Source organism: Corvus kubaryi, unplaced genomic scaffold (genome assembly GCF_017639235.1).
Source record: "Corvus kubaryi isolate FWS band 111438036 unplaced genomic scaffold, C.kubaryi_AGA036_p1.0 37397, whole genome shotgun sequence".
Classification (NCBI taxonomy): Eukaryota; Metazoa; Chordata; class Aves; order Passeriformes; family Corvidae; genus Corvus; species Corvus kubaryi.
In genome coordinates this window covers 11,868,323-11,895,719 of record NW_024581136.1, presented here as the reverse complement: position 1 = coordinate 11,895,719, position 27,397 = coordinate 11,868,323, and the positions used below count along the sequence as shown (strand labels likewise).

The 27,397-nt window shown below is 39.4% G+C and overlaps 2 protein-coding genes across 3 annotated transcripts in view; one reads left to right on the top strand and one right to left on the bottom strand.

Moving 5' to 3' along the window:
• The window catches only part of PSMD1 (proteasome 26S subunit, non-ATPase 1), a 63,551-nt gene that overhangs the window by 25,304 nt on the left and 10,850 nt on the right, over positions 1-27,397 (bottom strand). The window contains exons 10-16 of the mRNA XM_042042438.1: positions 26,640-26,728; positions 25,944-26,022; positions 25,260-25,433; positions 24,199-24,310; positions 23,392-23,588; positions 22,726-22,821; positions 22,153-22,217 (exon numbers count right to left, since the gene is read on the bottom strand). Coding sequence (XP_041898372.1) covers positions 22,153-22,217; positions 22,726-22,821; positions 23,392-23,588; positions 24,199-24,310; positions 25,260-25,433; positions 25,944-26,022; positions 26,640-26,728 — 812 coding nt within the window. The remainder of the gene's footprint in view (positions 1-22,152; positions 22,218-22,725; positions 22,822-23,391; positions 23,589-24,198; positions 24,311-25,259; positions 25,434-25,943; positions 26,023-26,639; positions 26,729-27,397) is intronic.
• HTR2B (5-hydroxytryptamine receptor 2B) lies at positions 1,057-12,668 on the top strand. Of its 2 annotated transcripts, XM_042042445.1 has the most exons (4): positions 1,057-1,697; positions 2,373-3,013; positions 9,291-9,491; positions 11,529-12,668. In XM_042042445.1, exons 2-4 carry the CDS (start codon positions 2,704-2,706, stop codon positions 12,407-12,409), a joined length of 1,392 nt encoding a protein of 463 aa, XP_041898379.1. In that variant the 5' UTR covers positions 1,057-1,697; positions 2,373-2,703; the 3' UTR covers positions 12,410-12,668. The 2 variants fall into 2 exon arrangements, with proteins under 2 accessions (XP_041898379.1, XP_041898378.1); XM_042042444.1 differs by having other exon boundaries at positions 1,057-3,013.

The window sequence follows — 27,397 nt, the reverse complement described above, 5'->3', positions numbered from 1 at the left end:
TTTATCTGTATTTTAAAAATAATTTCCTTTTCAATTAGTGAAAAATGTATTCATTAGCTTTCATCAGAACAATCTGCAGAAAAAACTTCAAGTACAGCTAGATTAATGCCAGGACATCCTTCAAGATTTATAAAATATAAACCAGAAGTTGATTAGACTTAGTGGATCTTAAGAAAAAGTGAATCCAAATGCTCATTAACCAAATAAAGTATTGTCTTGTCTCAATTGTATGTTTTCATGTGCTCTACTTTCTCAGTACTATCAGGGGTGACAATAGGAAGGTGGCCAGATAAGGAAACAGTATAACCATACCTGGATTAATCTCTATTTTTGTAATATATACTTCTCTGATGAATAAAGATATCAACACTCGATTGTAAATGAATACAGCATGGAATCTTATTGAAGGTTTCCTTTAAACAGGAAAAATAAGAAACAAGTGAAAACTACTGAAAATTCTATTGTATGATCTGAATCCACTTCGAGTATTTCTGTTAATTTCTGACAGCAGCCTTCTCTCTTTGGCCCCACATTACTGGCATTCTAGAGAGACGATTTTTTTTCTTTTTTAAAGAAATATAAATTGATGCATAGTTCAGTGAGGACCTGATTTCCAGCTCAAGGCTGGTGAGCAGAAGCAATTCATGGAATGTGTCATACAGAGGGTCAGACCATGATCTCATGGTTTCTTCTGGGCTTTACTCAAGGACTTATTACACAATTTTGCAGCTAATGTCCTTGGAAGTGAACTCTATTTCCATTTTAATGCAGAACTATAAGATGACACTGAGGCTATACACACATCTGACTGAAAGTTGGAAGGTAACAAAAGAGAACACTCAGGATAATAAAAAGCAGCTGCAGAAGAAAAGTTTTAAAGTAACAGTGCACACACTTCAAATAAGTGTGCTAAACAATACTTTTATAAAGTTAGGCAAGAAAAAACCTGGAGTGTTTACAGGGCTGTAGAACTTTTTAGGGTTAACTATGCTTCCGTCCAGAAAGCAAGTGAGCAAAAGAGCCCAGAGAGCGAGCAGCAGACAGACAGACAGACACGCTACGGTGCACAGAGACACAATGTTGTAGCGTGAAGGGTCATTTCCAGGACCCGCACATCCTGATACAGCTACAGGGAGTGCACTTTATAGTGCTGGAGCAGTGAATCAATTAACCCTCTCTGTCTCTTTTCCAGCCAAACCCCCCACCCACTCACTTCTCTGCTTTTCAAACACTGGAGCTGAATATGCTGGAATGAGTCGATCAACGAACAAGGGTAGCAGCAAACTGCGAGCTTTGCTTATGAACAAAGAGAGAACTGCATACAGACTGATCACCTAAGTGGAATCAACAAAGAATGGAAGAGAAAGGACAGCAAAAGAGAATACAACCTTATTTCTATCCTTTTTCACATGTGGTGAGAATTATTCTTCATTTCAGAGTTGGAGAAAATACCGGGGTGAGAAGAAATACAGTTTTCCCAAAACAGAAATTCTTAATCTTGTTGATAGAAGAAATGTGCTAAACAAAAGCACGCAAAGAGACAAGCTTCAGAAATATTTTGAAAGTCAAAAGCAAATGAACAACTTGTTTTCCAGAAAGTAGTGAAAAATCTCAACATTCACCAAGTGACCAAAAAGAAAATTACAAAGGATCTTCCTGGATGCAAAGTGAACTCTACCAAAATGCACGAGAAAGAGGTAAGGCTCTCTTCACCTGAAAACTGCAACACATCAAATCTTCTCAGTAACTGAGCATTTGATCAGCTTAATGCCGGGACAGCTGTTTGAGTCTCTGCTTGAAGTGGGAAATGCAAGCATTAAGTCTTTAGCAGAGTTGACAGAGAAAGAAAGAGAGAGAGAACAGGCTGTGCTTACTAAAAGCATTGCTCAGATTACAAAAACAAGCGTTTTACTCACTCCTACCCCTTCAAGTAATGGGTAAATTTAGATGTCTCAGTTCGATAAATCTCTACAGTCCCCTTGAGACTGTCACCAGTGTTTTATTGTCTGCAGCTTCCTGACCCTCACCTGATAAATTAGGAAGTGCTGAGAGTAAAACGGAAACCTCATACATAATTTCTGAAGATATTTTTGGGGTTACCCTCTGTGGAGAAATAGGATTCTTAATAAGGGGAAATATGGGAACTGCTGTCTGCCTACGCACACACTGCTGGAGACTAGACACTCGGGAGAGGAGGAGTTGCACATACACAACTCGAGCATCTGCCTCTGCATCAGTTTGTACTCAGAAGGAGCAAATCTACATAGACTGTACCTAAAGGGAATCGTTTGGCATTCAGATTTGTCTATCACTCTTTACTGCTGTAGCAAAAAAAAATAAAAGGAAGCTAATGCACTGCTTATTTTTGACAGCTACTGATTTTTTTCTTATAATCTTCTGAAATCTGAACGTCGCTATAAAGAGGAGACCAGACCACTGAACCCTACCAACCAGAGATGGACACAAGACAGGACTTTCATTTTTAAAACTATTTTGCGCCCAGCAAGGCACAGGATAAAAAAATTGGATACCAGCTCGGACATGGTTACAGTATCTCAAAATAGCAGATGACCAGTTCACTATACTGACCATGCTGGCCTTTCTTCAGGACCATTCTGGACCAGAGAGGAACAGAGAACTCTTACGCCGTACGCAACTCCTGAGCAAAACACAGCTCCTGAATACATTCCGCTGCACACAAAAATGTCCCATCCTTTACAGTCCTTGAACGGGTCTGGAGCTGGCAATGGATCTTTGTCGCCTCTCTCAGTAACAGGAGCACCCAAGCAGGACTACCCAAGTGAGGAACAAGGAAGCAAAGTGCACTGGGCAGCATTGCTGATCCTCCTGGTGATAATCCCCACCATTGGGGGGAACATACTTGTCATTCTGGCGGTGTCCCTGGAGAAAAAGTTGCAATATGCTACCAACTACTTTCTGACATCCTTGGCGGTGGCAGATTTGCTCGTGGGTCTGTTTGTGATGCCAATTGCCCTTCTCATAATATTATTTGGTAAGTGCAGCATGTTTGTTTTGTCAGGTTTGCATATGGGGTACAATTCTGGGAGGTCTAATTTAAACAGAAAAGTTGTTTGCTTTCCATCATTATAATTTTAAAAATCACTTGGATCAGGGCTGCTAAATCTTCACTCCCTCTCATCTTAATACAGCTTAATGTCTTTACGGGAAGTACAACCATGTGGATATTCTTTCCTTTGAAACAAACCATTCAAAAAACATCCAAGACTCAAAAATATTCAAATAGGAGCTGAAGCACAGGGAATTACATTTTGTACAGTGTAATACAATTTTTAACAACCTCAGCACAATGCTGGTATTTATTGTATTATATTACACCAATTGCAAGCAGTATTCTCTTAAAGAACTTGAAATCAAGGCTAGATATCTGTTCAGTACACTGAACAGCTTTTGAACTTCCTATGATTAGTGCACCTGATTTTACCTGAGTATTGACTCCATGAGCAGTCATATATTTACATGGTCAGTCAGAATTGGTCCCTGGCACCATCAGAGACAACAAACTTTACCAGTACTGGTTTCAGAGAAACTGATTTTCTCCCACCTGGGGAAAGCCACAGGTTCATAATGCATCACAAAGAATTAAATCATCTGTAAGCCAAGGAAGCCTCAAACCATGTACCTCATGTTTGAGATACAGATTTGTCATTTAGTCTGCTTCATATGAAATAAAATAGGTCTTTTTCACATGAACAAACATTGGATGTGGCATTTTCTGTCTCATTAGTCCTTACAGAACAAGCAGGATTTTTCCACAGTCTCTCACGCCCAGCTTTATTTCAGATACTGCTTCTGACAACTAATTAGAGGCAACTTCATGGGAAAGTCTCTTTTACTCCTAAGAATACACTTTAAATTGTTTATTTTCATCTCATAAATGGAAAAAATCAATGATACAGATCTTTCAATAAACTTAAAGATTTATATAATTATCTTTAAGGTACAGATACCACTGGGTACTATGAAGGGCTGCAGGACTTCACTTTTCCTAGGCTAGACTCTAGAAGTTGCCTGAGCAACAAGCAAACACAATCATAAACTTTATTTCAGAAAGGCCATCAGTAGCTTCTGTTTGCTGCAGAAAACTGGTATCACTTTATTAACAAATGTGTTTATTCATTAAATGCCTTGTGAATTTCTGTGTGTTACAGACTTCTCCCTATACAGAAGTGTGAACTGGAGGTCAGAATTCAGCATTGAGATCACAGAATAGGGCTTTTTTTTCCAAGCAACAGTTTGTAGAAAGAAAACTGAATACGTAACTGAGACAGTGATTTCTAACTCAAAAAACTAGTCAATTATAGAATACATTGGTATGTCATGTATGTGCACATGTGTGTGTGGAGGCAAGAAACAGATATGCATCTCCATACTTACACACAGATGCTGTAACTGCTTAGTTCCTACCAAAGACTTCATTAATAACAACAATAAAAACTACTAGCCATAAAAAGTACTAGTATTGACTAGCAACTAATATAAAGGGAAGGCAAATTCTGGATTTTGTGGAGTAGGTTTTGTGCAGTGATGGAGTTTTCCTGTTTTGATTTTTTTTTTTTTATTATTTTCATTCTACTAGACTAACAAATCTTTTCTTTATAACTTCATAAAGAGTCTATTGCTCCTTAATCTCGCAATTAATCCACAGCTAAACCCTGGTTACAACAGTTTAAAGCATGCTAGGAATCTTAATTCAAAAATCAAACAAAAACATCTTTCATGGTGCAGGAAATTTACCAGAAAGTAGTAAATTCAGCTATAATTAATTAAGACCACAACCCGCCTTCCACACAACAGTGGTTAAAACTGAAATTTCTTGCATACAACTACTCTCTTTGGCAGCCAACCAGAAAAACTGCTTTGCCTCTTCACTGACTGAGAGAAGATGCTGAGGTGTTTATAGAAGTTCAAAGAATGAGCAAAACATGAGGAGTTACTGGAATGAATATAGAACAGACATTTAAATACATAAGTCTAAATCTTGAAGCTACATTAGCCAGATAACTACTTGAACAAAGAATAGTCATTGACAGCCAAACAGCAAACTAAATCCAGCCTTCTGGCACTTCCACACAGGAATGTTTCCATAATAATGAAAGAGCTGGGTGCAGCTTCTAGATACAGAGTACAAATATTATGCTTCCGATTTGGGATTGATATCTAATTATGCGGAGAAGATTTGGAGGAAAAGGTGTGAACTGAAGTGCAGTCACATTAAGATCCTGACTGTACAAACTAATGTGTCACAGGGTGTTCAAAATCAAAACCTGCTACAGACATTGGCTCCACACCCTGACAGAACACTCACCAAAAAATCTTCAGAAATGGACTGCTTCTGTAATAAAGAGCTGCCCCTTTTAAATGTAAGCAAATAAATGAATCTGTAAACTCATTTGCAGGTGTAATGCCATGAGCAGCACATGATTTTTTCTCAGCAGAGCAACCAAAATGTACTCTGGTACAAGCATACACAGCAATTTTGATTTAGGAGTGTGTGTCAGAATACATAAACATTTTGTAGCTTTTATAGCTTACTAAATTCTTCTCATTTCTTAAAAAAAGCCAAGGAGGGCCCACTAAGAGATAACTGCATTCTCTGAAATCTAGCTTTCAAAACAGTTACCCAAATTTCTAACACTCAGAACTACTGAAATTCATTGGATTGTGAAATTAGCAAACACACTTGAGTAATCCTCCCATTTGCAAAGCCTGCAGAAGGAAGAAGTCTGATGTCCATAGCTTGGTGGGCAATGGCCTACTTGAAGACAACCCATGTACCATCTTTTAAAATATATTCTCTACTCTGGATAATCATCCACTTAAAATCAGAAAGTAATGCTGATCATCCTAGGCTGCAAACCATTATCTTAACCTATCACAAACCACCAGTCTTAATCTTCTCCCAGTAGTGATGATGAATCACAACAAATCTTCACTTCTTGCCTGTGCAAACTGCCAGAGAAAACTTTAATCAAGGACTACTTCCAAAATCTCAAATCTAAAGATAAGTAAGAAAACAAAGGTTTATTTATCAGAAGGCAAGCCTAATTAAAAAAAAAAAACAACTTTGATTAAATAAAAAAAACTAGAGAACAGCCTGGAGACACCAGGCCTTGGCAGCCCAGAGAGCCAAGTACTGCCATGAGGGTGAACACCCCACATGCAACTACAGACACACACATCAGTGTGAAGACTGAAACTCAGGGTTAAATGGGCTGGTGACTGAAAATATCCATTTCCATCTCAGCAAAAACATCATTATATAACAGCAACAAAGCCCTTTACAGGTAACACATTCTGTGGCCCTTACAGCAGAACAAATGGTTTCCAAGTCTATTTAAAGATTTCTCTCAATCATACTTAGACATGTACCCAAGCAGTGCTTTCTCTTAAGCTTTCCAAAACCATTTTGGCTTACAGCAAGAGCAGCTCTTCTATACTGTACTTTGTTATAAGAATTACACATTTCCAAGGTATTTCCTATAAATAAAGCTTTTCTTAAATAAAGATTAATCAAAGGTAGACAGTTGCAGTAAAAGCTCATTTTACTTCTCTTAAGGTTGAAGACAAATCTTAAAGCATGTACTCTGTCTTGTTTAGACTCAAAATAAGCAAAATCTGCAACAGCAGCACTGCTGCAGTGCTGGGAGGACCCGAGGCAAGGTTTGTAGGAAGAAAGACTTTCTTTTTAACCACCTGACAGCTGGAGAAACCAGACAAATTTTCAGTCAGGCACCTTTGTCAGGTCACCAAGTTATAGCAGAATACACTACAGAATGAATCCTAGACAACTGTGTGACTCTTCTGGACTTTAAAGTATCAGTTTCATGATATTTGTTTCATTTAAATAATAACCATCATATTCAGTTCTTATCAGTTACTGCATTTAAAGTTTACTTTGATTTTGTTTGGACAAAACCCAGCATCTCTTCCACACAAATGCAGCAGGACATAATGCTACAATCATGAATGTGATAACCTACTGCCTTCTGCACCCAGTTCAAAGCTAGACAAAAATAAAGAAAATATAAAGCTTTCTCTGTTCAGTTGCACTTGTCAACTCACAAAAGCTCTTACAACTCAAAAATGTACAAGATTGCTTTGTATCAGGCCGCTGTTTAAATGTATCTTTATTTCAAAGAAGCAAAAGGGCCTTTTGTTGCAAAATATTTTCTTCTGCCAACAGTAAATTAACTAAAAAAGGAAAGACTTTTTACACTAGGGTTCTCCAGGACGCAAAGCAGTTATAATCCAGGGAATGGCATGTGAGTACTATCCAAAAGAAGTATTAGCTGCTCACTTGAAATCCAGCTGTGTTATCTGCCATCCTTTAAGTTGTAGAACACACTTTCTATTGTTCAAGTTTTATCTGAACTAATCCTTCATCATGAAGTCAAAAGAAGCTGTCAGTTTTCTGGACTGAGCAAAATCATTTCAAGCCCATCAAATCAGTTACTTCTTTTACTATATCTTCTTTTAATTACAGCTGGTTACATGAGCCACAATACATTTTGGTTTTTCTGATCCATTTCAGTAATGCACCATACCTTACTGCCAGCTAAAAGTCTAGGCACGAAAATTAAAGATGAGTAAATGTTTCATAATCTACTAATTACAACTTTTTCATACCTGCCTGACAGACTAATTTTTTTGAAGCATAATTTCAACCATAGAACCTATTTTAGGAAATAATTATGGTAGATACTAAAATTTACTGGTTAATAAATTGAAAACAGACTGCCTCTATTCCTTCTGCCTCACTGCCCACATCATATCCTCACCTGGAGTCCTCTGCTTTGGGGATGGCTGAAGTTCAGTTCAGGGCTCCATCCATCCGTTCTCTTTGTTTAACATGGAAGGTTTCCCAGCATAGGTAAGAGTGCAGACAAGTACTTGCTATGTTTGTCTTCATAAAATTTTCCATCCTCTGCAGTTTACAATTCAAGTCAAAGCTGCACCATTATCATTTCCATCTCTCAGCCATGTTACGAAAAAATGTTTTAATCTCAAATGACTGCAATGTTACCACATTGATAAGACTGGACATTACAAAAGTCCAGCTCATTTGGCACTCTCAGCATGCAGGTCTATTTATGCTGACGAAGGAAATTAAAACCAATCTGATTTATTAGAAACGTCTTTTTCCCCCTAATCGTCACTCAACAAAGAACAGATCTCCCTGGCAATACCATTAATGTACCTACTGATTGAGCACAGCTGAATTTTACAAGGGAGGAAAATACATTTAGTAGATCAACTTCTACCATTAGAAACAGAAAAATCTTCCTCATTCCCACATTCTTCCCCGAGACTACAGAACATCCTTATAGACACACAACACTTAAGTGCACCTCAAACTGAACACTGCTTATACTGGATTGTAGTACAAGCTACTTCTGAGTGAAAATACACCAGTTAGAAAAAAAATAATCAGAGTTCCATTAATGTTCATTTGGTATTGTAGACATTGATAAGGGAGACACAGCTCTCAAAAATACAAGCCTTTTGGAAATCTGAACACTACAAAACCTTCATCTTGGATACAGTGCAGTTGACAGGCCCTATGTTTGCTATAAAGATTAACATTAAGGACAGGTAACTACTCTAAGAAACAGGATGCCAGAATTAAAATCCAAGCCATTGCTCCTGGGGAAACAGACCAAAAATAAAAAGGTCATGCATAAAAATTTTCAATTTTTATAAAATCCTTACTGAGACAGAACGGCCCTATGTCACATTAGTGCTCAACTGTATCTGGCCAAATGATGCAGCAAACTCATTTTAAAGATGTGTGAACGAGATTCTTCAAAATCACTCCTAAGATTCAACAGTGGTTCTACAATGACAAACTAATACTTTGGTTATGACCCATTATCTCCTCCATTTAATATAACCTTGAATCATAGTACTATCAAGGAGAAACAGCTGAAAATAATCATTTAACAGCAGGCTTGCAAGAACCAAACAGCCATGGTCCATTTTTTATAACTTTTTAATCCAGAGTCCTTGCCACAAAAGGACAAAAAGACAGGGTAAGGTTTACAGTACACAAATAGCCTGATCAATGTGATGGCAGCAACCATGGTGGTTAGGAGCTAACTAAAATGTAAAACAGAACCCATCTGAGGCAGTGGCAAAGCTCAGCTCCTGTAGTACTATGGATTTCTCAAAGATACTGGCGCCACAATAAAATCACACACTGAAAGTTCTCAAAAAGCTTAAATTCTAATGAATTTTTTGTTCTCTTTCAGACAATACCTGGCCTTTACCAACTGCCTTGTGTCCTATGTGGCTGTTCCTTGATGTCCTCTTTTCCACAGCTTCCATCATGCACCTCTGTGCCATCTCACTAGACCGCTACATTGCGATAAAAAAGCCAATCCAGGCCAGTCAGTACAATTCATGGGCTACAACAATCATCAAAATCATCGTGGTTTGGCTCATTTCAATAGGTATGTGAGACCTGGAGACTAGAAAAGGAATACAGAAGCTTTTTATGTCCAAAACAATAGGTGACAGGTGGGGAAAATGGAAAATTTGGCCAAGTACTATTGATTGGAAGACCGTAACACTCAGGCTGGCTGAAGTCCACCTCTTGGATCATACATAGCTACACCATAAAAATCTGCATGAACCACTGCTCCTTATTAGGCCCACTAGAAAGGCCAAGGATTGAGTCAGACTGATAATCATCACTCTTCTTCATGCTCCTAAAAGTTCAAAAATCAGAAGACAGTATCTGCATGCATAGTATGTCTCCTGGGAAAGCAAGATTCATGTTCCTGTGGTGCTATATTTTGTCCCAAACACAATTTTAAGCCTTCAGTAGATATTGGTAAATTCTGTGCTGCATGAAGGAAGTACAAAAAAGTTAATTACTTATAGCAAAGAAACAAATGAGTGGCTGGTAACATCCAGGCTAACAATGAAGGCTAAGACAGCACATAGGAAGGCTAATATATAACCAAAAAACCCCCAACCAAAACAACAAACCCTGAACAGTTTATATAAAGGATACCAACGTACAAACTTCTATGATATCAGTATCTCTGTGATGTGCATGTGGCACCTCACCTGTCTTTAATGCTTAAAAAAATAAATCTGTTAAATGAGCTAAGGAAGGGAAAACATTTAATGCAAATAACTTAATACATGCTGCAGATAGCCATAATGCTGTATGCATTGTGTGCAAGACCAAACAAAATTATTCTGCATTATTAAGACCATTATGCATAGGAGAATGGGTACATCCACCTTCTTGGCTGAAGCAAACGCGCCTAAACCCCGAATTTCCAACTTCAAAAAAATTCTGGAAGAGCTGTGATGATAGGAGAAAAGATGCTACCTCTATTCTATCACCACCCCCACCCCCCAAAAAAAAAAAACTTAGCATGATAAGACACTTAAAAGTTGACCTTTTAATGTGTGATTTATTGCCATTAACCAGCACTGTACTTTTCAATTTCTTTCTATCTAACCTAAGACTACTCTGCAGCTGAGCCAGGTTCTCCAAATCAAAGGTTAATTCGATTCAATCTTCATTTTAAATGCTTGTTGTATCTGAAGGTGCGCTTCTAATTACAAAAGGGGTCGAGTTGCTGAAGGGTAACCCATTTTGCTCTTGCTGCTTTCAACCAACTTGTAGGCAGAGTAGCAGAGGAATACAGTAAATCCCTGTATCTCATTAAGTGGTATCAGAAAACAGCACAAATCACCTTCACCAGACAGCAAGGAACCTGTTGTTTTTGTTGTAATGTCAGACTGCTGGCAAATGAAGTCCTGACTGTAATTTAGTGGTTATAAAAAATTCATTTAAAAGACAAGACTGCTAACATTTTTTTTAAACGAGTGGTGAATTACAGAGCTAGCCAGCCTCATTTAAACACTCCTAAATATGCAGGAGACTTTAAACAACAAATCCATCTCAAACACACACTGCATAATTCTGGCAACTATTTAGCTACTTGTATATATGAAAGAGTCAAGCAGGGTGAAAAAAATCAGCTGTGTCCAGTCACTTGATGTGGTTAATAGAAGAGGGAAAGACAAGACTTAGGTATTTACAAAACTGCCCCTCAAAAAGTGCAAAGGTTACCCTGGGGAAGAGAAAAAAAAAGGGCAGATGGCATTAGGGAAACACATTTCACTGGAGGAAAAGCCATGCTAATTCTAACAACCAGAGTCAAAGCAATTCATGTGTTTCACACTTGAAAAGTTGGCAACTTTATACTGCTTCCTCAATCACTATGGGTTAGGCCCAATCTCCTTAGAAAGGGCACTCTGTTAAAGCTCAGCTTGCCAAGCCTTACAAAGTACTGTTTGCCCAATTAGCCACGTGATGCTCTCAACAACTCACATTGTGTCGGTCACCCCCATTCGTGCTCCAGAGCTCAGGAATTACCTTCCTTTAGAAACCCTGAGGCTTCAGGCCCAGTGAAGCGATTGCAAGCGATTACCCTTTGCTGAAGCACTTGTTTTTTTTCCTGCAGGCATTGCAATTCCGATCCCTATCAGAGGCATTGAGGATGGAAATGGCAACTCTAAAAACATCACGTGTGCACTGATGCCTGATCGTTTTCATGACTTCATTCTGTACGGATCAGTGGCTTCCTTCTTCATTCCCCTCGCTATCATGATCGTCACTTATTTCCTGACAATCCAAGTGCTGCGCAAAAAGGCCTATTTGATCAACAAGCCGCCCCAGCGCTTCACCTGGTCAACAGTGTCCACAGTCTTTCAGCGTGACACAACACCCGCCTCCTCACCAGAAAAGGTGGCCATGCTAAATGGCTCCAGAAAGGACCAGACTTTGTCCAGTGACATGCCTATCTGCAGGACATCCACCATCGGGAGGAAGTCCATGCAAACGATAACCAATGAACAAAGGGCGTCAAAAGTTCTGGGGATTGTATTTTTTCTTTTCTTGTTGATGTGGTGCCCATTCTTCATAACAAACATCAGCTCAGTTCTGTGCAACTCCTGCAACCAGGAGGTTTTTCAAAAGCTTTTGGAGATATTTGTTTGGATAGGGTATGTATCCTCAGGAGTGAACCCTCTTGTATATACACTCTTCAACAAAACATTTAGGGAGGCTTTCAGCAGGTACATCACTTGCAACTATCAGACCACAAAGCGTATCAAGGCCCTTCGGCAGCGCTCCAGCAGGATCTCCTTCAGAAGCTCTGTGGCAGAAAATTCCAAGCTCTTTGTCATGAATGGGATGAGAAATGGGATTAACCCCATTATGTACCAGAGCCCAATGAGGCTGAGGAGCTCACCCATCCAAGCATCATCAGCCATTCTGCTGGATACGTTGCTGCTCACCGAGAACGAGGTTGATAAAACAGAAGAACAAGTCAGCTATGTATAGTGGAATGGCAGCCATGTCCATACAGCATTACTGTATGTATTATTCCAGATAACTGTGCTGTAAGAGGGTATAAATACTGTTGTTTTCTGTTATTTAAGCAAGCAATATCTTATAAATTTATATTAATTCCTCTCCTTCAAAGTCTCCTCTACTTTAACCCCAACCCCATGGTGGCACACAACTTCATTCCATGACAAATGACTCGTGCAGAACTGTAGCCTAAGGAAGAGGGAAATAAATAAAAGCTAAATCAGTTTAAGTATCTGACTTCAGTTCTCATCACCTTCAGTCTCTTCAAAGCACATCTTTATAAGAAAAGCATTTCTGTACAAACACTACTCTAAAATTTACTCTGGCAAGAAGACAAAACTTTGTAGGTTGATGCTCTACAGTGGAAGCAGCAGAGGGATATAAGCTCATTGGTTTTAATTTAAATCTCTGTAAACGAACCAGCACACAAGCTCACTGCTTTCCCTCCTACAGACACATTCCTCTGCTGAGACTGTGTACCCACATAGGAGCTTTCCTTGCTCTCTGAGGGTGTGTAAATCACAAGCAGAATCACTCGCTCCAGAGACCAATGTACATGCCCATTCCATAAGGCATGATTAAAAATTCCATGTATGGAAATGATGTCTTTCCTGTAGGGGTGGGCAGAATATCTCACCCACCTGAATTTCACTTCATTACATTCACATACTCGTAAGACCAGTGTTGCCAGATTATTCAAAGAAAACTGCCCTTTTTTCTTTTCATACTAAGAAAATGAATTATTTAATCAAAATAGCACAATACACAATCAATGATCATAAGTAAAACAGGATACACAAAGCCTGGAACATCCCTGTAATATATATGAACAAGCTTCCTTTTTAATGACCATGGGAACTTCAGTGAAAGCCTCCCCTCATCCAATGTAGTTCACAGAAAGTAGAGAAATCACAGATAGAACAGCCACTTCACATAAAAACAAGAGCAAATATTTAAGAGACAGCAGAGACAACAGTACTGCCTACACCTGCACATATTCACAGTTTATCTTAACTCAAAATTATTTAATTGGACTAATGGCCAATTACAGGTCCCAATTTACACTCTCTCAAACATGCTCAAGACTTCCATACGAGCACAAAATTAACAGAAAGAATCGGTCCTCACAATCCATAACAGCTATCAGAGTCTGACATTTGGGAAATTAGAAACTTCCAACAGCTCCAGACTCTTTGGGAAAGGAAACTGTATTTCCCCAAAGTACTGGAGTTCTTACAGCAAGCACCCAGATCACCATTTCTTCCATAGTTTCCATTTACAGTAAAATTTTCAGCTTGGGCTTTGTTTTCATTTTTAATGTTTTCAGCATTCTTCAGTTACACTAAAATTATGTACAGCAAAGGGCTTAGGATTTTTTCATCTGCAGAACAGAAAGTACTGAAGATAACATGTCCTTCCAAGATTTATCTATCTATATTTAATTTAAAACATATGCAAGCTCAAAACAGAGCCTACTATAACAACTGCCGAAGAGTTTCAAGAGAAAGCATTAAAAATACATCTGTGGTAAGTTGCAGTAAGTTGTCTCCTTCCTCCCCTTTTTGGTGATAATCACTAGCCACTTAAATCAGAGCAAATTCTAACAGCTCTCCTTCCTCTTCCCTTAACCAAAATTTGTTTAAGAGGATTCTGTAGTTAAAAGTCAGAATGGATGGACTGCAATAGCTGTGAAAGACATCTACACTAAAAAATATTTGAGAATCAAATGCTTTTAAATAAGACCTGGATTACTTCAAAGCTCAAACAGGAAGGGAATAGGAATAAAAAAAACCCCAAGCCCCCTAAAAACTTCCATTTATGTCACTGAAATCATCCCAGAGCAGTGCCTTATTTAACCCAGAGCTCTGGAACCAGGTGAAGGTGCAATCACACCCATGCACAGAGTGATCACAGCAAAAAAACTTAAAAGCATCTCTTGCAATGCAGGAACTGGCATTCACAAGGAGTAACACCAAAAGGCAAACACCATTCCTGAGGGGTTATTGCCCAGCAGTCAGAAAGCAAGAAGCAGTCATCTTTGAAAATCCATATTAATTAAACAAAAAAATGTTCATACAGCAGGCAGCAATCATCTACTTTCAGCCACAATTTAAATTTTCCCTTTCCATCAGAAACATCACAGCTGGTTCAGAGCATCTAGAAAAACTGAGAGGTAACTTAGTTCTTTTCTGTCTGATCCTGTTCTTGTATAGCTGTCAAGTCTGCAATCTGTCTTACTCAAGAAGTAATTTGCCCTAAATGTCCCACAAAGAAAGATTCCAAGGCCTCTTTGTAATCAGTACTTAGACCTCCACCAACAGGAAATAGTCCTTGAAAAAGTCTCACCCAACAGAGATGTATTTTCTCAAGCCAATATGCAGGTTTCTGAATTTTAGTAACTGTAAACAGAAGCTCAGCATGTTCCAGTTACTGAGTTCAGTCAGCAACAAGAAACCTCAATCTAAAGGACTAGTGACTAACCAAAAGTCCAGTCTTCCTACAGGGAAAGAAAATTTCTCCATGGACAGAAACATACCAGCAAGAAAGCATGCACATTCCATGCTTCCACTTTCCAAGTGGAAAACATTCCACTTAGCATGCTAAGTGTAAGAAGACATTGCTCATTGCTTGTCCACTTACAAAGCAAAAAAGCTGAGAATTCAGGTAACAGCCTTGGAAAGCAGGACAGAGCAAGAAAAAAGATGAAGATGCAGAACTATGAAATCAAAAAACATGAACAGCAGAGCTCTTGTTTTAGCAACTGTATCTACAAGAACAGATCTGAACAAAGACATCACCTTCATTAGTAAGACATGAGGAGAGAGTCACTGCAAGCTCCTGTAAGAAGCACCAGTTTGTTGTATGGTTACTAAGGACAACACTGCTCGTCAGCTATCAACAAGCATGACAGGAGGCTCAGGACTATATCCTGAGCATTGTCTTTAGGTAACACAAATTTATAAAATATATTTTCATATGCTGTCTGCAAAGTGAGAGTATTTTCATAGCATTACAATATTTTACCACCTTTTTCATAAAGATAGCAGCATAAATAATAACTGATAAAGCTTTGCAGTCACTTGGCTGTAGAACACAAGACATTTTTACAGAAGGAAGGGGTCAGGCACTTCCCATTTAACACACAAAACAAAGATAGAGGGATTCCTTTCTCTGGAGCAAAACATTCCCAATTCTTTCAGAATCTGACCCACACCAAATCAGCCACCTGGCCAGCTCTATAGTCTCTGCACATAAAATAATAAAATCTCCATAAAATAATAACTTAAGAGTTACCTAGTTCAACTTTTTTCATTATGACAAAGACCTTTACCTGGCATATTTAATTTCTTTTTAAACTACCAAAAAGCAAGATAAAAGTCAAAGCTGATCCATAACATCCAAGCACTATGGGAAGAACACTTTAGAAGAACAATGGACAAGTATGGTGGTTGTTTAGTTGTTTAATTATTTAAAATACATTAGGAGATATTTAGTCAGTGCTCTGTCTGCCTATCTAATTAAAAATTACAGCACAGACATGGACATAAGGACTCAGCAGTCTTGCAGAGAAGAAAATAATGGAGTTCAAAGCCTAATAGAGTAAGTGTCTTGAAATGCAAATAAAGGGATTACCTTACAAAAAATGAAACAAAACAACAACAAAACCCACACAAAACAGACAAAACCAGAAAAATCAACCAAAGTCCCAACCTTTAAGTCACTCTGAGAAACCGAGAAGCAAGAAATTCAGCTAATCCCAGCTATAGTGATGTGATACAGAATGCTTTTTGTAAAGCCAGTCCTAAACCACCTGAGGTTCTGTAAGCTGCAAGCCTTTAGCTATCAAGAAACTTACAGGCAGCTAGAAAAATGTATTATTCAGTTATCTTGTATCCTACAAGTACAAAATATAGTTATATTCCTAACTATATCACACTAGGCTGTACTAGTATCAATTTTCAAATGCAAATACAGTTAAAATCAAGAGTTAAACAGAAGGCACTGAGTAGAGAGGCTGATGCTATAAACTGGTGCTGTATCACCTGCACACAAGAGGCACACAGAATTTTTTTATAGTGCTTCACAGAAAGTGTTGCTTTTCTACACTGTTTTCATACTGTGGAAAAATCCACATCACTGCAAGCTGGTATAGGAAAACAAAAGCATTATTCCCCTAAATCTTCTTCTAGGCTGCTGTATGTAACATCAGACTTAAAAAGTAAACCAATGTAAGCACAGTAAACCTGGTAAAGGCACACTCACCAACCTGGGACACTGGAGCCCAATGAGGCAGAACATTTGCCAGAGCTCTTCTGGCTTTTTGCCTTGCAAGCTGGAGCCAGGAGTCCCAGAATTCTGGCCAGTTCTCAGCACTAACTTAATATTACCATGAAGCACTAGATTTTTTCTTCATATTGAAAAAGATGCCTATGTACAACTGCTCAGAAGCCCTTGTTTCACTTCCCCTTCGGCTCTCTAGGCAACCATTAACATGGCAGAAACAACAGTCAGGAGAGAAGTAACTTCCATAATTTTGCCTTGGTATAACAACGTGGTGTTTGCTATCAGTTCCATTCCCATGAGAAACAATGTTTTCTCCAGTGGAAAAGGAAGACTTTTGCCCTGCAGAGGAGAAGAAGCCCTTTCATTTTGCAATGGGAATCTATGTACAAAAATAGGAAAGATGTGTCCATTTTTACTCTTATTTTTTATAATTCATGTCAATCCTATTTGTCAAGCCACAGCTACGATTCCTTGCATCCAGGTATTCAGGTCCTTTCCAACCTCTGAAAAACAACACCATGCTCTTAAAAATGAAGAGCTTTTTACTCCCTAAAGGATCCTCTTTACAAAAGCTCTACACAGATAATGGCAACTCATTTTCGAATTCACTAAACCCTGTACAACTTCAGTGAAAGTCTAAGGCTTCTCCTGATTATAGTAAGACTTCTGCTACTATTTCTTTGAAAGGTACCTTCATTCTCCTCTCCCAGGAAGACTGAGTGAGACAAAGATATAATGTATTGGATTGTAAACAAAACCCTTTTAATCTTTCCTATGCAACAATTAACAAGCAGATATGTTTCACTAAATTCCTCTTCACAGTTAAAACATTGAAAAAGTCACTAGCGCAGATCTCATTAGAGTGACTGTCCTCATACTCAATTATCCAGATCATCTGCCATATGCCTTCTGGATAAAGGTAGGCTAGAGGATGTTAAGGAAACAAACTGTCTGAGCCTTCCTGGAATAAAATCAAAGTATCTGATCTGTTTGCCTTAAAACAAATACATAGCCTTAAAATACCAAAGGCTATGAAAACACAAAGAATACAAAAGCAGGAAACATTACTATTTCACTTGCATCACCCTAAAATGACAAACTGAACAGAAGCCATGCAGAGTTCTTCATGTTTGGGTAGCCTACACTTATCAGCTGAGACTACATCTTCCTTTTGGGACTCTCTAGAGGCTGCACTGTTCCCTGTCCTGCCCTCAGCCTTTTCCCAACAGTATTGCATGAAGACAAAAACAGCATCCTACAACTCAAGTCCCACTTCCCGCTGACTCCCATTCCCCTGGATGTAACAACTGCTATGAGAGCATTAAACCTTTTTAGTTCATGCTTGCAAGCACTGCTGCATCCCACATTGAAGCTTTCTCCCTAACCAGATTTGTTCTATCCATAAAACATCCACCTCCTTATTTTGTATATAAAATAAAGTGTTTAGATACCCTGCAGCACTGCTCTAACAATATAAAAATAAGGCTGACTACATAATCCAATCACATCTCACTCTGCAATACCAACAAAGATCAATTCATCATCTAAAGTGGTAAAAATTATGATTAAAATAAAGTCTTTCCATTTTTATAAAGTAAAACACTTTAAATTTATCATGTTTTCCATCTCATCATAATAGTCTTTAAAAAAAGCTGACCAGAAATCACAAGCGCCTTAAATGCTGTTTTCCAACAGTCATAAATATTTCATAAGCCACTTCAGCATAAAGAACCACCAGTCTATAAACATCAACAATAAGGTAAGTTTGCTATCTGTGATCACTGGCAAAAGGATCAGGACTGGGAAAACAGAGACACCTTACAGTAGCCAAGTCAACACATCATTTCTCTTCTTCCTATTTCACGATACAGCTTCTGTATCTGCACCCACACTGCAAGCTCCAAACATCCCAAGCTTTATTCATGCCTCTGTAACACTTTACAATCAACATTTTACTTAGAAGTGCCTCCTGTAAGAGGTGGCCATTTTTAGAAAGAGAGAAGATGTAAATCTCAGGTTTTTGCACCACACATAATTTTGACTGGTTTTTTTAGATGGGAAAAGGGAGAAAAGAGAAGGCAGTTTTGAAACAATTCTCTTGCACAGGAGCATTTTCTTATCATTTAATGTAGTGGCATGAAAATGATCTGCTCCAAAATACTTAACTAGTGCCTAATTTTTGTACAGCACTAAGCCAAGAGGGGAAAACAGCCACACCAAGCCCTATAGCCAGCAGGCTGTGCTTTCCATCCCCTGTCTGAACCTGTGGACTGCTTTTAACAGTCAGCAAAACCAGAATTAACAGCAGCAACACTGCTGATCAAGGTTCAGTTCTACGTACAGGGTCCCCTGGAAAGCTTTGGGGAGCCCAAGAACAGGACAAGGAAGTTTTGTGCTATATGAATAGGACCTGCAGTGTATTCTGCACTCAAGCAGTATGATTGCTACTACTCTGCTCCCTTGGGTGGCTTGGCTGCAGACATTCCCACAGCCAGGCGAGTGTGCATCCAACATCCCAGAGTGAAACTGTTACAGGAGCACTAACCCCTGCTCCCCCAATCCCTTGGGGGATAATAACTGGGTGATTTAGTATCTTTCATAACACACTGGAAAATTTAATCTTGCAATTCTTAGGTAAAACTTAAGACTAGAACATTCTATCTAAACCTTGATTCATGAATCCTGAATAATGAAAAAAGGCACATATATTCTTTTGTAGATTTTTGCAATATTCAAAAGAGCAATTAAAAAAAAAAAAGAATTTCCATGCTTAAAAAAATATAAAAGCGGTAATCTTCAAATTCAAGCAAAATGTTATTGGTCTAAAAATTAAATGTCATGTTTTATTACATGATGTTCTATCACATTTTACTTTGATACTGTGCTGTTTTCATTAACCAGCCATAAAAGTCAAGATGTGCTCTTCAGTGAGTGTATGCAGGGTTGTATGTATGTGATAGCAAGGAAGACTCACAGAGGAAAACAAGGACAGCAAAGCCTTACAGAATGTTCTGCTATGCAGATGCATTACCTAAAATTAGCAGTTTTGTGACGTTTATGACACTTTTAGTTCAAATCCAAGAAAAAGAACATTTATTCACAGATAGTTGTAACAACAGGAGAAAACAAACTGGATATTTATGACAGAACTTGAGTTTGTGGGTTATAGTTCTGTCATGTTCAAACAATGGTGCTTTTAAGGAAATTACCATCCTCTGACTGTAACCTCCATCCTTATTTGGATTTTACTATTCCTATAGGAGGAACAGACAGAAGCACAAGTCTGAGCATACTCCTGCTAAAGTGTACAATCCAGCAGACAAACTCACACCTCCAGCATATTCAACCTTACATGAATGCCATGAACTCCCCAAGAAAAACACAGACTGCATTAAACAAATGTATTCTCTTATTTCAATCCTGACTTCACAGTTCCCTTTCTGGAACCACATACAAAGAATTCAATGAGAACTCTTCTCATAGGACCTTCAGTCATGTTTCCTTCATTTCAGAGGAGATTAATTTCTGGGGTTTAGCCCACTGTGTCCCAGACCTGCCCACCTCCCATCACAAAACACTTCATTCAAAAGCTCTCTATACCCAGCAGCTGACAAATCACTGACTCTTGCCAGTATTCAATGCTGTGTTAGTGGCCTTTACAAGTAAATCCAGTTAGACCAACAAACAACAGTCCTAAGAAATGTCATTTTAGCCGTGAAATCTGACAAACTCACAACCCACTTGGTCTTTGTGTCTCTGTACATCAGCATTGTTGAGCTAGGCCAGAGCACACAACTAGTTATCAAGTGAAAAGTGCTGGCAACTACCACAGCCTAACACAAACCTTTTGCCTCCAGAAGCCAGTGATAATCAGCTAAGAAGTTTTAGTCCTTGATTGGTATACCAAGTAAGGTGGACACTGGAATTTACAAAGAAATGCTCCTCCTTATTGCACAAGTAGGTTCTGGACTGCAAGTCTCCAGAAAGGGAAGGGAAGAGGCAGGATAACATCTGAACCACTGCACAGCAGGTGAAAGAGTCCAAGATGGTGTCACTCATTTCCTCATTGCTGGACATGGAGAAAACAAGCCCTGAACTATGCTGCTCCAGCAAGATGTCAGCACATGGTAAATGGTTTAGCTCAGAGCCTTGAAAGTTTCTCATTTTGGTAGGAGCTATTCATGTGCAATTGTGTTTTGCATTTGTTGAAAAGAAAAATTACACTGAAATCTGAGACAAAAGGGCTTTGTCACAACCTGTTTTGAAAAAAGATGCCTGAAACTATGGAAGGCGTGCATGGAATTTTTGTTATGTATACATATACAGAAGTCAGTTAAACAGACCCCTTGGCTTCAGGAGAGGCACAGATCCCTCCCCATGCAGCAAGGAACAAGCTGTGCTGCTTGGAAGTAACAGAGCAGAAGCACTTGGGAGACGCCTGCTGCCCACCGTGAGAATCTGTCCTCTTTGCAAACCACATTCAATTATCCTTCAGATAGAGTGGAACAGCACAGAGTCACTTTCATGTGGGGAACAACTCGGTTACAGAAGAGCTGACCACTCATATCAGTAACCCAAGTTTTAACCCCATCTTTAAGAACCTCTCATCCTGCTTTTAAGGACAGCTACCAACCCAAAGAAGATGTGAACAACGATTTTTAAATTACAGTTATGGACCCAAGTATGCACCAGCTCCTCTCTCAGCCACACGCAAAGGCTGCAGCTTGGCTCAGTGCTTAGATTACACAGATGATTGTATTAACAGATGCAGGTGTAGTCCTTGGGGAGCCTTCTAAAGCCCCAACCTAATTAAAAAGAAAAAAACCACCACAAACATCCCTTAGCCAAGGAACTGTGGGCCACTACAAAATACCATTTCAGCCATAGGTTTCACTTTAGACACCCAAAGGAAACATTGTGAGGCTCTTGTGATTAACTCCTGTTACAATGTAAGCCCAGTAACTTCTCAGGGTTTAACAGTGGATACTTAAGAAACAAAGATTATTTCAAGATTCTCCTTCAGTCTTTTTTTTTAATCCAAGTCACAACATTTTAGACAGCCATTAGGCAGCTGTATCATGCCTGAGTACTGCTGCCCTTAAGAGGCTTGGCACAAGCACAATATATTTAATTTTTAATTAACTCTCAATCCTACAAATATTAATTTTTCATTCTATTTGTCAACTTCTTCTAGCTCTGTTCAGACAATTAAGCCACAAGTCCGGAAACCAACAGAAAGACTCATTGAACATCTGCTGAAAATTAAGGAAGGCTTCTAATTCTAAACCAATCTCTCAGTTTTTTAACTTTTCAAAATCTGTTCAATTAGCAGTTCAGTCACTTTGCGAAAGCAGTAGCATACTCATTTTCTGAAAAAGTAACAGACATTAATTTGAAGGCTGCAGCAGTGACCAAGGAAGACACCTTACCTGAACAGAATGAAACCAAGTGACTCCACAGCTGCCCGCCTCACATCATCATTCACATCACTCACCTACAAAAAGGCAAACAGGACATTCAGAAGAATATAGTTAAAGCACTTGACGACTCTGCAATGTTTCAGGCTAGGTGTCAGTTAATCAAGAAGACAGGATTATAGAGAAAGTTAGTTAAAACCATGTTCAGCCTCAGCCCAAACAGCCTCACTTGTGTTCACACACTGACCAGACAGACCTCATCCTTTAGAGCTTAATTTATTTTTTCTCCAGCCCATCATTACACAGACTACTCACTGCAAACCTGTTACCCAGGTAGTTAAGGTTCACATTTTAATTTTTAATAGGGTCCTTTTCTGTGATACCAGGTTGAAAGTCTGAAAGTCTACTTACCCTAATGTCGGAAGGGCCTGTTAGTTCTATTCATAATACTAAGAAAAGCTTTCTTCACTTCACAGTCTCTGATTTGGACCAGAATATTAACACTGCAGACACAAAGCCTGGCAAAGTGACGTGCTTGCTTCCTCACCACAAATTTCTATGTGCTCCTAATGCCACAGTACTCACAGCCACATGCAGTAGGCGCCTGATAGCCTTGTTGTTCCCTGAGCCACAGTATGCCATAGCCACAGTGTACATGCCAGAACGACGGAGAATAGGATCCTGGAAGAGAAATCATCAATATTTAACATCCATCCAAACAGTGATTCAGTAATTCTAGCTTTAAATTTGTTCCACACTTGTGTCTTGAATCTGCAAACAGGTCACAGGTCAGCCTCACTGCTTAATCGTTTATTTGGGACAAGTAACAGGACAACCACCAAAGCAGGGTTGTCATTACCAATTTCAGGGGGACACCGTTGCTATGCTGCAGGCTGCCAAAGATATAGGGCAGAGGTGTCATTCTGCTTCTTATTTGCTATCTGCTGTGACCACGACTAGAGCCTAGAGATGATCCACCTACAGCAAGCCTCATCTGTTTTTAAACACTATGCTCTGTTCTAGTCCCTGTTGCTGCTCACATGACTACGAAGACCAAGTGTAAGGCTAAAGAAATACACAACTAAGCACTGTTGTTCTTGCATTTTTGATTCGTATTTGTGAAACAGCCCCACTTCAGAGCTATGTAAGAACTTCAAAACAGCCAACCCACCATAGCTGGAGATCCAAAAACAGACAGAAAGGTCAGCCACGTAACACAAGAGTCAGGGATTAAGTCACAGCTCAATTTACCTTATCTCTGCAGAGACTCTCAATGAGAGCATCTGCCTCCTCCATCCTCCCATACATGACCAGAGCAATTCCAACTGCAAGGCCTCGCAGGATCTTTTCATGCTGGGTTTCCTGTGCGTAGCCAACCATGTCCTCAATAGCCTGGGCATTTTTAGATCCCAGCATAACCAACCCCAGTGCCAAGCCAGCTGCCTCACCTGAAAAGCACAGACAAGCAAAAAAGTCAACTCGACTCTGTTCCCAAAAGTAGTAAATATTGTATCTAGAGAATCATGCCAGATGTAGGCCAATAGATCACTTCTGGACGTCACCATGCCCAGCAACTCCATTATTCACAGCCAAATGTGCTTGTAACCACAATTTAGTGCTTTTCTCTACCAAGTTCAATTATCACTTCCTTGGGCCAAGAGCTGCTGAGATCATTTTCCTACGAGCTCCTACCAATGCAGCAGTGGCTCTCACAAGCTTCTCCAAGCCTATCTCTCAGCTCAAAAAAGCACACGGCTCTGGAGATCAGCCACACTAAATAAAAAGCACATGACAAAGAAAAGAACAGAGCAAAATAAGGGGTTGTTTAAAGACCTAATCTTATCAAAACTTGGTACAGTGCCAGTCATGACAGGACCTCTGAACAGTACTGACACAACTAAAGAACCATAATGATCAGGAGAAGCTCAGTAAATAAAACACAGCTAGAAACAATCTATGCTGCTAACAGAAAACCTGGGGGAAAAAAACCACAACAAAAACCTCCAGGTGCCTGATAAGGCCTCAGATAGTTATTTGCTTTGAAAGCAGAGCATTTACCTGTCACTGCATCATCCTGGTATAGATTTGTTTTCAGCAGATCGTACACATCTTGACGTGCCGTCCCCATGGCAGCCAGCCCCAAGCCCAGGCTGCCACCATGTCGCACAATCTAGAGAAGCATATGCAAGCTCAGTCATCATACAACAGGGAACAGTATGGCTTCAGGTGAAGTAGACATCTTTCCATCCATATAAATCTGCAGACTTTTAGCCCCAAACCAACCCAAAATGATCTCCTGATCTGTTAGAAATACCACAGGTCCAATGAAAAAGGCAGAAAATAGAAGAGAAACAGTTCAAAAGCCCATAACCAATAAGTAACAGAAGCTTTACACATAGCACAGAAAACTTTCTAGTAACTTCAAGATCTTTTCGCCCACTGAATGATTTATGTAAAACCATAAATCTGTGCCATGTGTAAAAACTGGTGGCTAGTAACAGCTTTTAAATAAAAAGGTAAATCAGTACCCACTTAAAAACAGTCTATAACCTCTTTTGCTCTAACAACGGATACATTTGCAGTAAGGTAAGTGGGATCTGTTCACAGAATTTTAAATAAAAGTAATCTGAGTTTCCACAAGGAGAAAGAGGGAACACGCTGGGACAATGATCTATTCCCAACTTAAAACCGTATTTTTCATAGAGGTCTACAAACACTAAGTGGTGAAGTAAAAACACTTCTTATTGTGCAAGATGCATTAAAACTACAGGTCAGCAGAAACATTTTGTGGCTTATTTCCTTGACAATTAAGCTGTAAACAATAACAGTGCCTGAATACTGCAGGTCCACTAGCAAAACAAAGTAGATATAACAAGTAGTAAATATGATGACGCTACAGTCACTGTCAAGTATGTAAGAATTTCCTAAAAATCTTACCTAAACCTTGAGCAACAGGTTATTAAAACCAACCTTTAATCAATCTTTAAGGCCCAGAGGAGGTCTAAGTATCACACTGCTGCCATGACCTTAATTATCTCTACCCCCCACTTCTAAACCAGCCAGCATCCTCCTGTATATCCCCAGCGAAACAAAGGCTCATTGCTAAGCCCAGTACACACATCATTACTGGCATTCTTCAGCTGGTTCAGTAAGTAGTCAATGATGTCCCCGCCATGGTTGGCATGGATGAGACCCAAAGCGTAGAGACCTCCTCCCTCCTGGTAGGCTGACCCTGGAGAGGTGTCCTTGGGCAGGTAAGTTGCCATTAGCTGTAATGCTTCTTTCTCATGACCCTGGATGTCCAGTGTCCAGCAGGAAGGGAAGACAGTGGGAAGGGAAAGGTGAAAAAACAGCAAAATAATATTTAAATGTGTTATAGCAATTACTTTCTCCAAAAAAATCTGCGTTTCAGTGCCACACAGGCCACCTTTCACACTTACTGAAATGTACTACAGTAGGGAACTTTGCTATGTCCCAAAATCACTTAAGAAACACCTGCAATTTTAATAGCTAGAAGTTATAAAATCTGTTCAACTCACAAAGGAAGAGTTAGAAAAAATACTCTCTCCTTGAGCCATGTTATTCTAGCACCTTTTTGATTCTCAGCAGAATGTACCATAAATTATACTGGATGTCAGACAAAATAATATAAGCACAGCTTTTTAGTGCAAAACCACAAAATATGTTATAGCTGTGCCAGGCACACTGAAGTGCAGGCACCATTCAGAATTCCCATTTCCACGTTTTCAGAGTTCACAAGTCAAGCATTTACAGTGAGCAGAGGCAAATGAATGAAATGTTACCTTGTGTATAACACCCAAGCTGGCAGTAGCAGTAAACTTAGCCCAGTTAGTGGCCCTGGCCAGCCATTCCAAATTGTCTCTAGATGAAAAGAGAAAGGTTATAGAAGTTTTTCACACAGCCTGTTCCTCATCCTGCAAGCAGGATTTAAGAGCACTGAAGACTGCTTCAAACTAGAAAGCAGCTCCAGAAAGGAAGGCAGCTAAACACATTTCCACTTTACATTTCTCTCCCCTTCATTAGTCCTGACTTTTGCCTGGTTGTAGTCAAGCTTCTAGACATGGGTGATCTCAGTGAAAGAGAGAGAACAACTGCTCAATATGCAGCCCACCAACACTCTGGGAGAAACTTAGAAGAGTTTCTGCAGCTTTCCTTAAGATCCTGGTAAGGTCAGCCCTAGGATTTCCCTTACAAGAGTCATTCAGTACTGTCAGTCTCTACCATAAAAAGATACATCATCTCAGAAACTCTCTAACTGGTAAACAAAGAGAAGAGAAACTCCAGATCTTCACCCTCCAAGCTGCTCATATAGCTATCAGTCAAACAAAGCCAGTTTGTGAGGATAGAGAAAAGGAAACAATTGTCTCAGAGCATTAGAAGTCTGCAGCTACCACTCTGGAAGTATCAAGTTAAAGGAGGGCAACAATGTTGTTCAAACACCTCTAAATGACATTGGAGCTTCCTTGCCATAGATTTACCTGAGGAACTGGTCACTGGTTGTCCCACAATGCATAAAGGAGTTTGCTATAACAGTTGCTGTATGACACACAGAATTCCTCACTGCATCCTGGAAGAACAAGAACAATCAGTATCATCACTCAGCAAAAGATATGCCCAAGGTCGCTTAACATGCTTGCCAGTACACTAGAAAAATGGACTGTAATGATCCTCAATTTAACCAGCAATTTCCCTGTAATCAGCTAATAGATTGCTAATACACTCTAACATATCCTCAAGCCATCTTTCCCATGCAAAATGATCCTTTCTGTGAGTTTCTTTTCAGAAATGTGATTACTCCAATTGCCACTTAACTGGAGAACCCCCCTTCTCTGTTTCCCAGAACTGAGCACTGCACAGCGTGTGCTGCTGCTGTTTCCAGGCCATTCCCAGAACTCTATCGCAGAATCACTCCTGAGCACTTAACCAGCAGATGGAAAAGACTTTCCAATACATTTGAAGTGTTGTCTGAAATAGATGAACCCACTAACACTGATGATGTGCATCTTATTTCACACATAAAAAACTTCTCCTATGGTTTCTAGTAATCATTTAAGAGTCCAGTTTACCTGTAAGTTTTAATTTACCCACCCTTGAGTAACACCACCCAAAATAAAACCAGTCACTCCATTCACTAGCACTGTCTACATTACGGTATCTGATTGGTTTTGTCTCCAACGTGGAAATATTGGTCTTTTACTACATACCAGGATTCTCTTAGCCAAGCTGAAGGTGTGGG

Bases quoted from the DNA above. Each gene is read 5' to 3' on its own strand.
- HTR2B (XM_042042445.1), top strand. From the start codon at position 2,704: ATGTCCCATCCTTTACAGTCCTTGAACGGGTCTGGAGCTGGCAATGGA. The intron at 3,014-9,290 runs GTAAGTGCAGCA...GTTCTCTTTCAG, and splicing joins CCTTCTCATAATATTATTTG to ACAATACCTGGCCTTTACCA. The intron at 9,492-11,528 runs GTATGTGAGACC...TTTTTCCTGCAG, and splicing joins GGTTTGGCTCATTTCAATAG to GCATTGCAATTCCGATCCCT.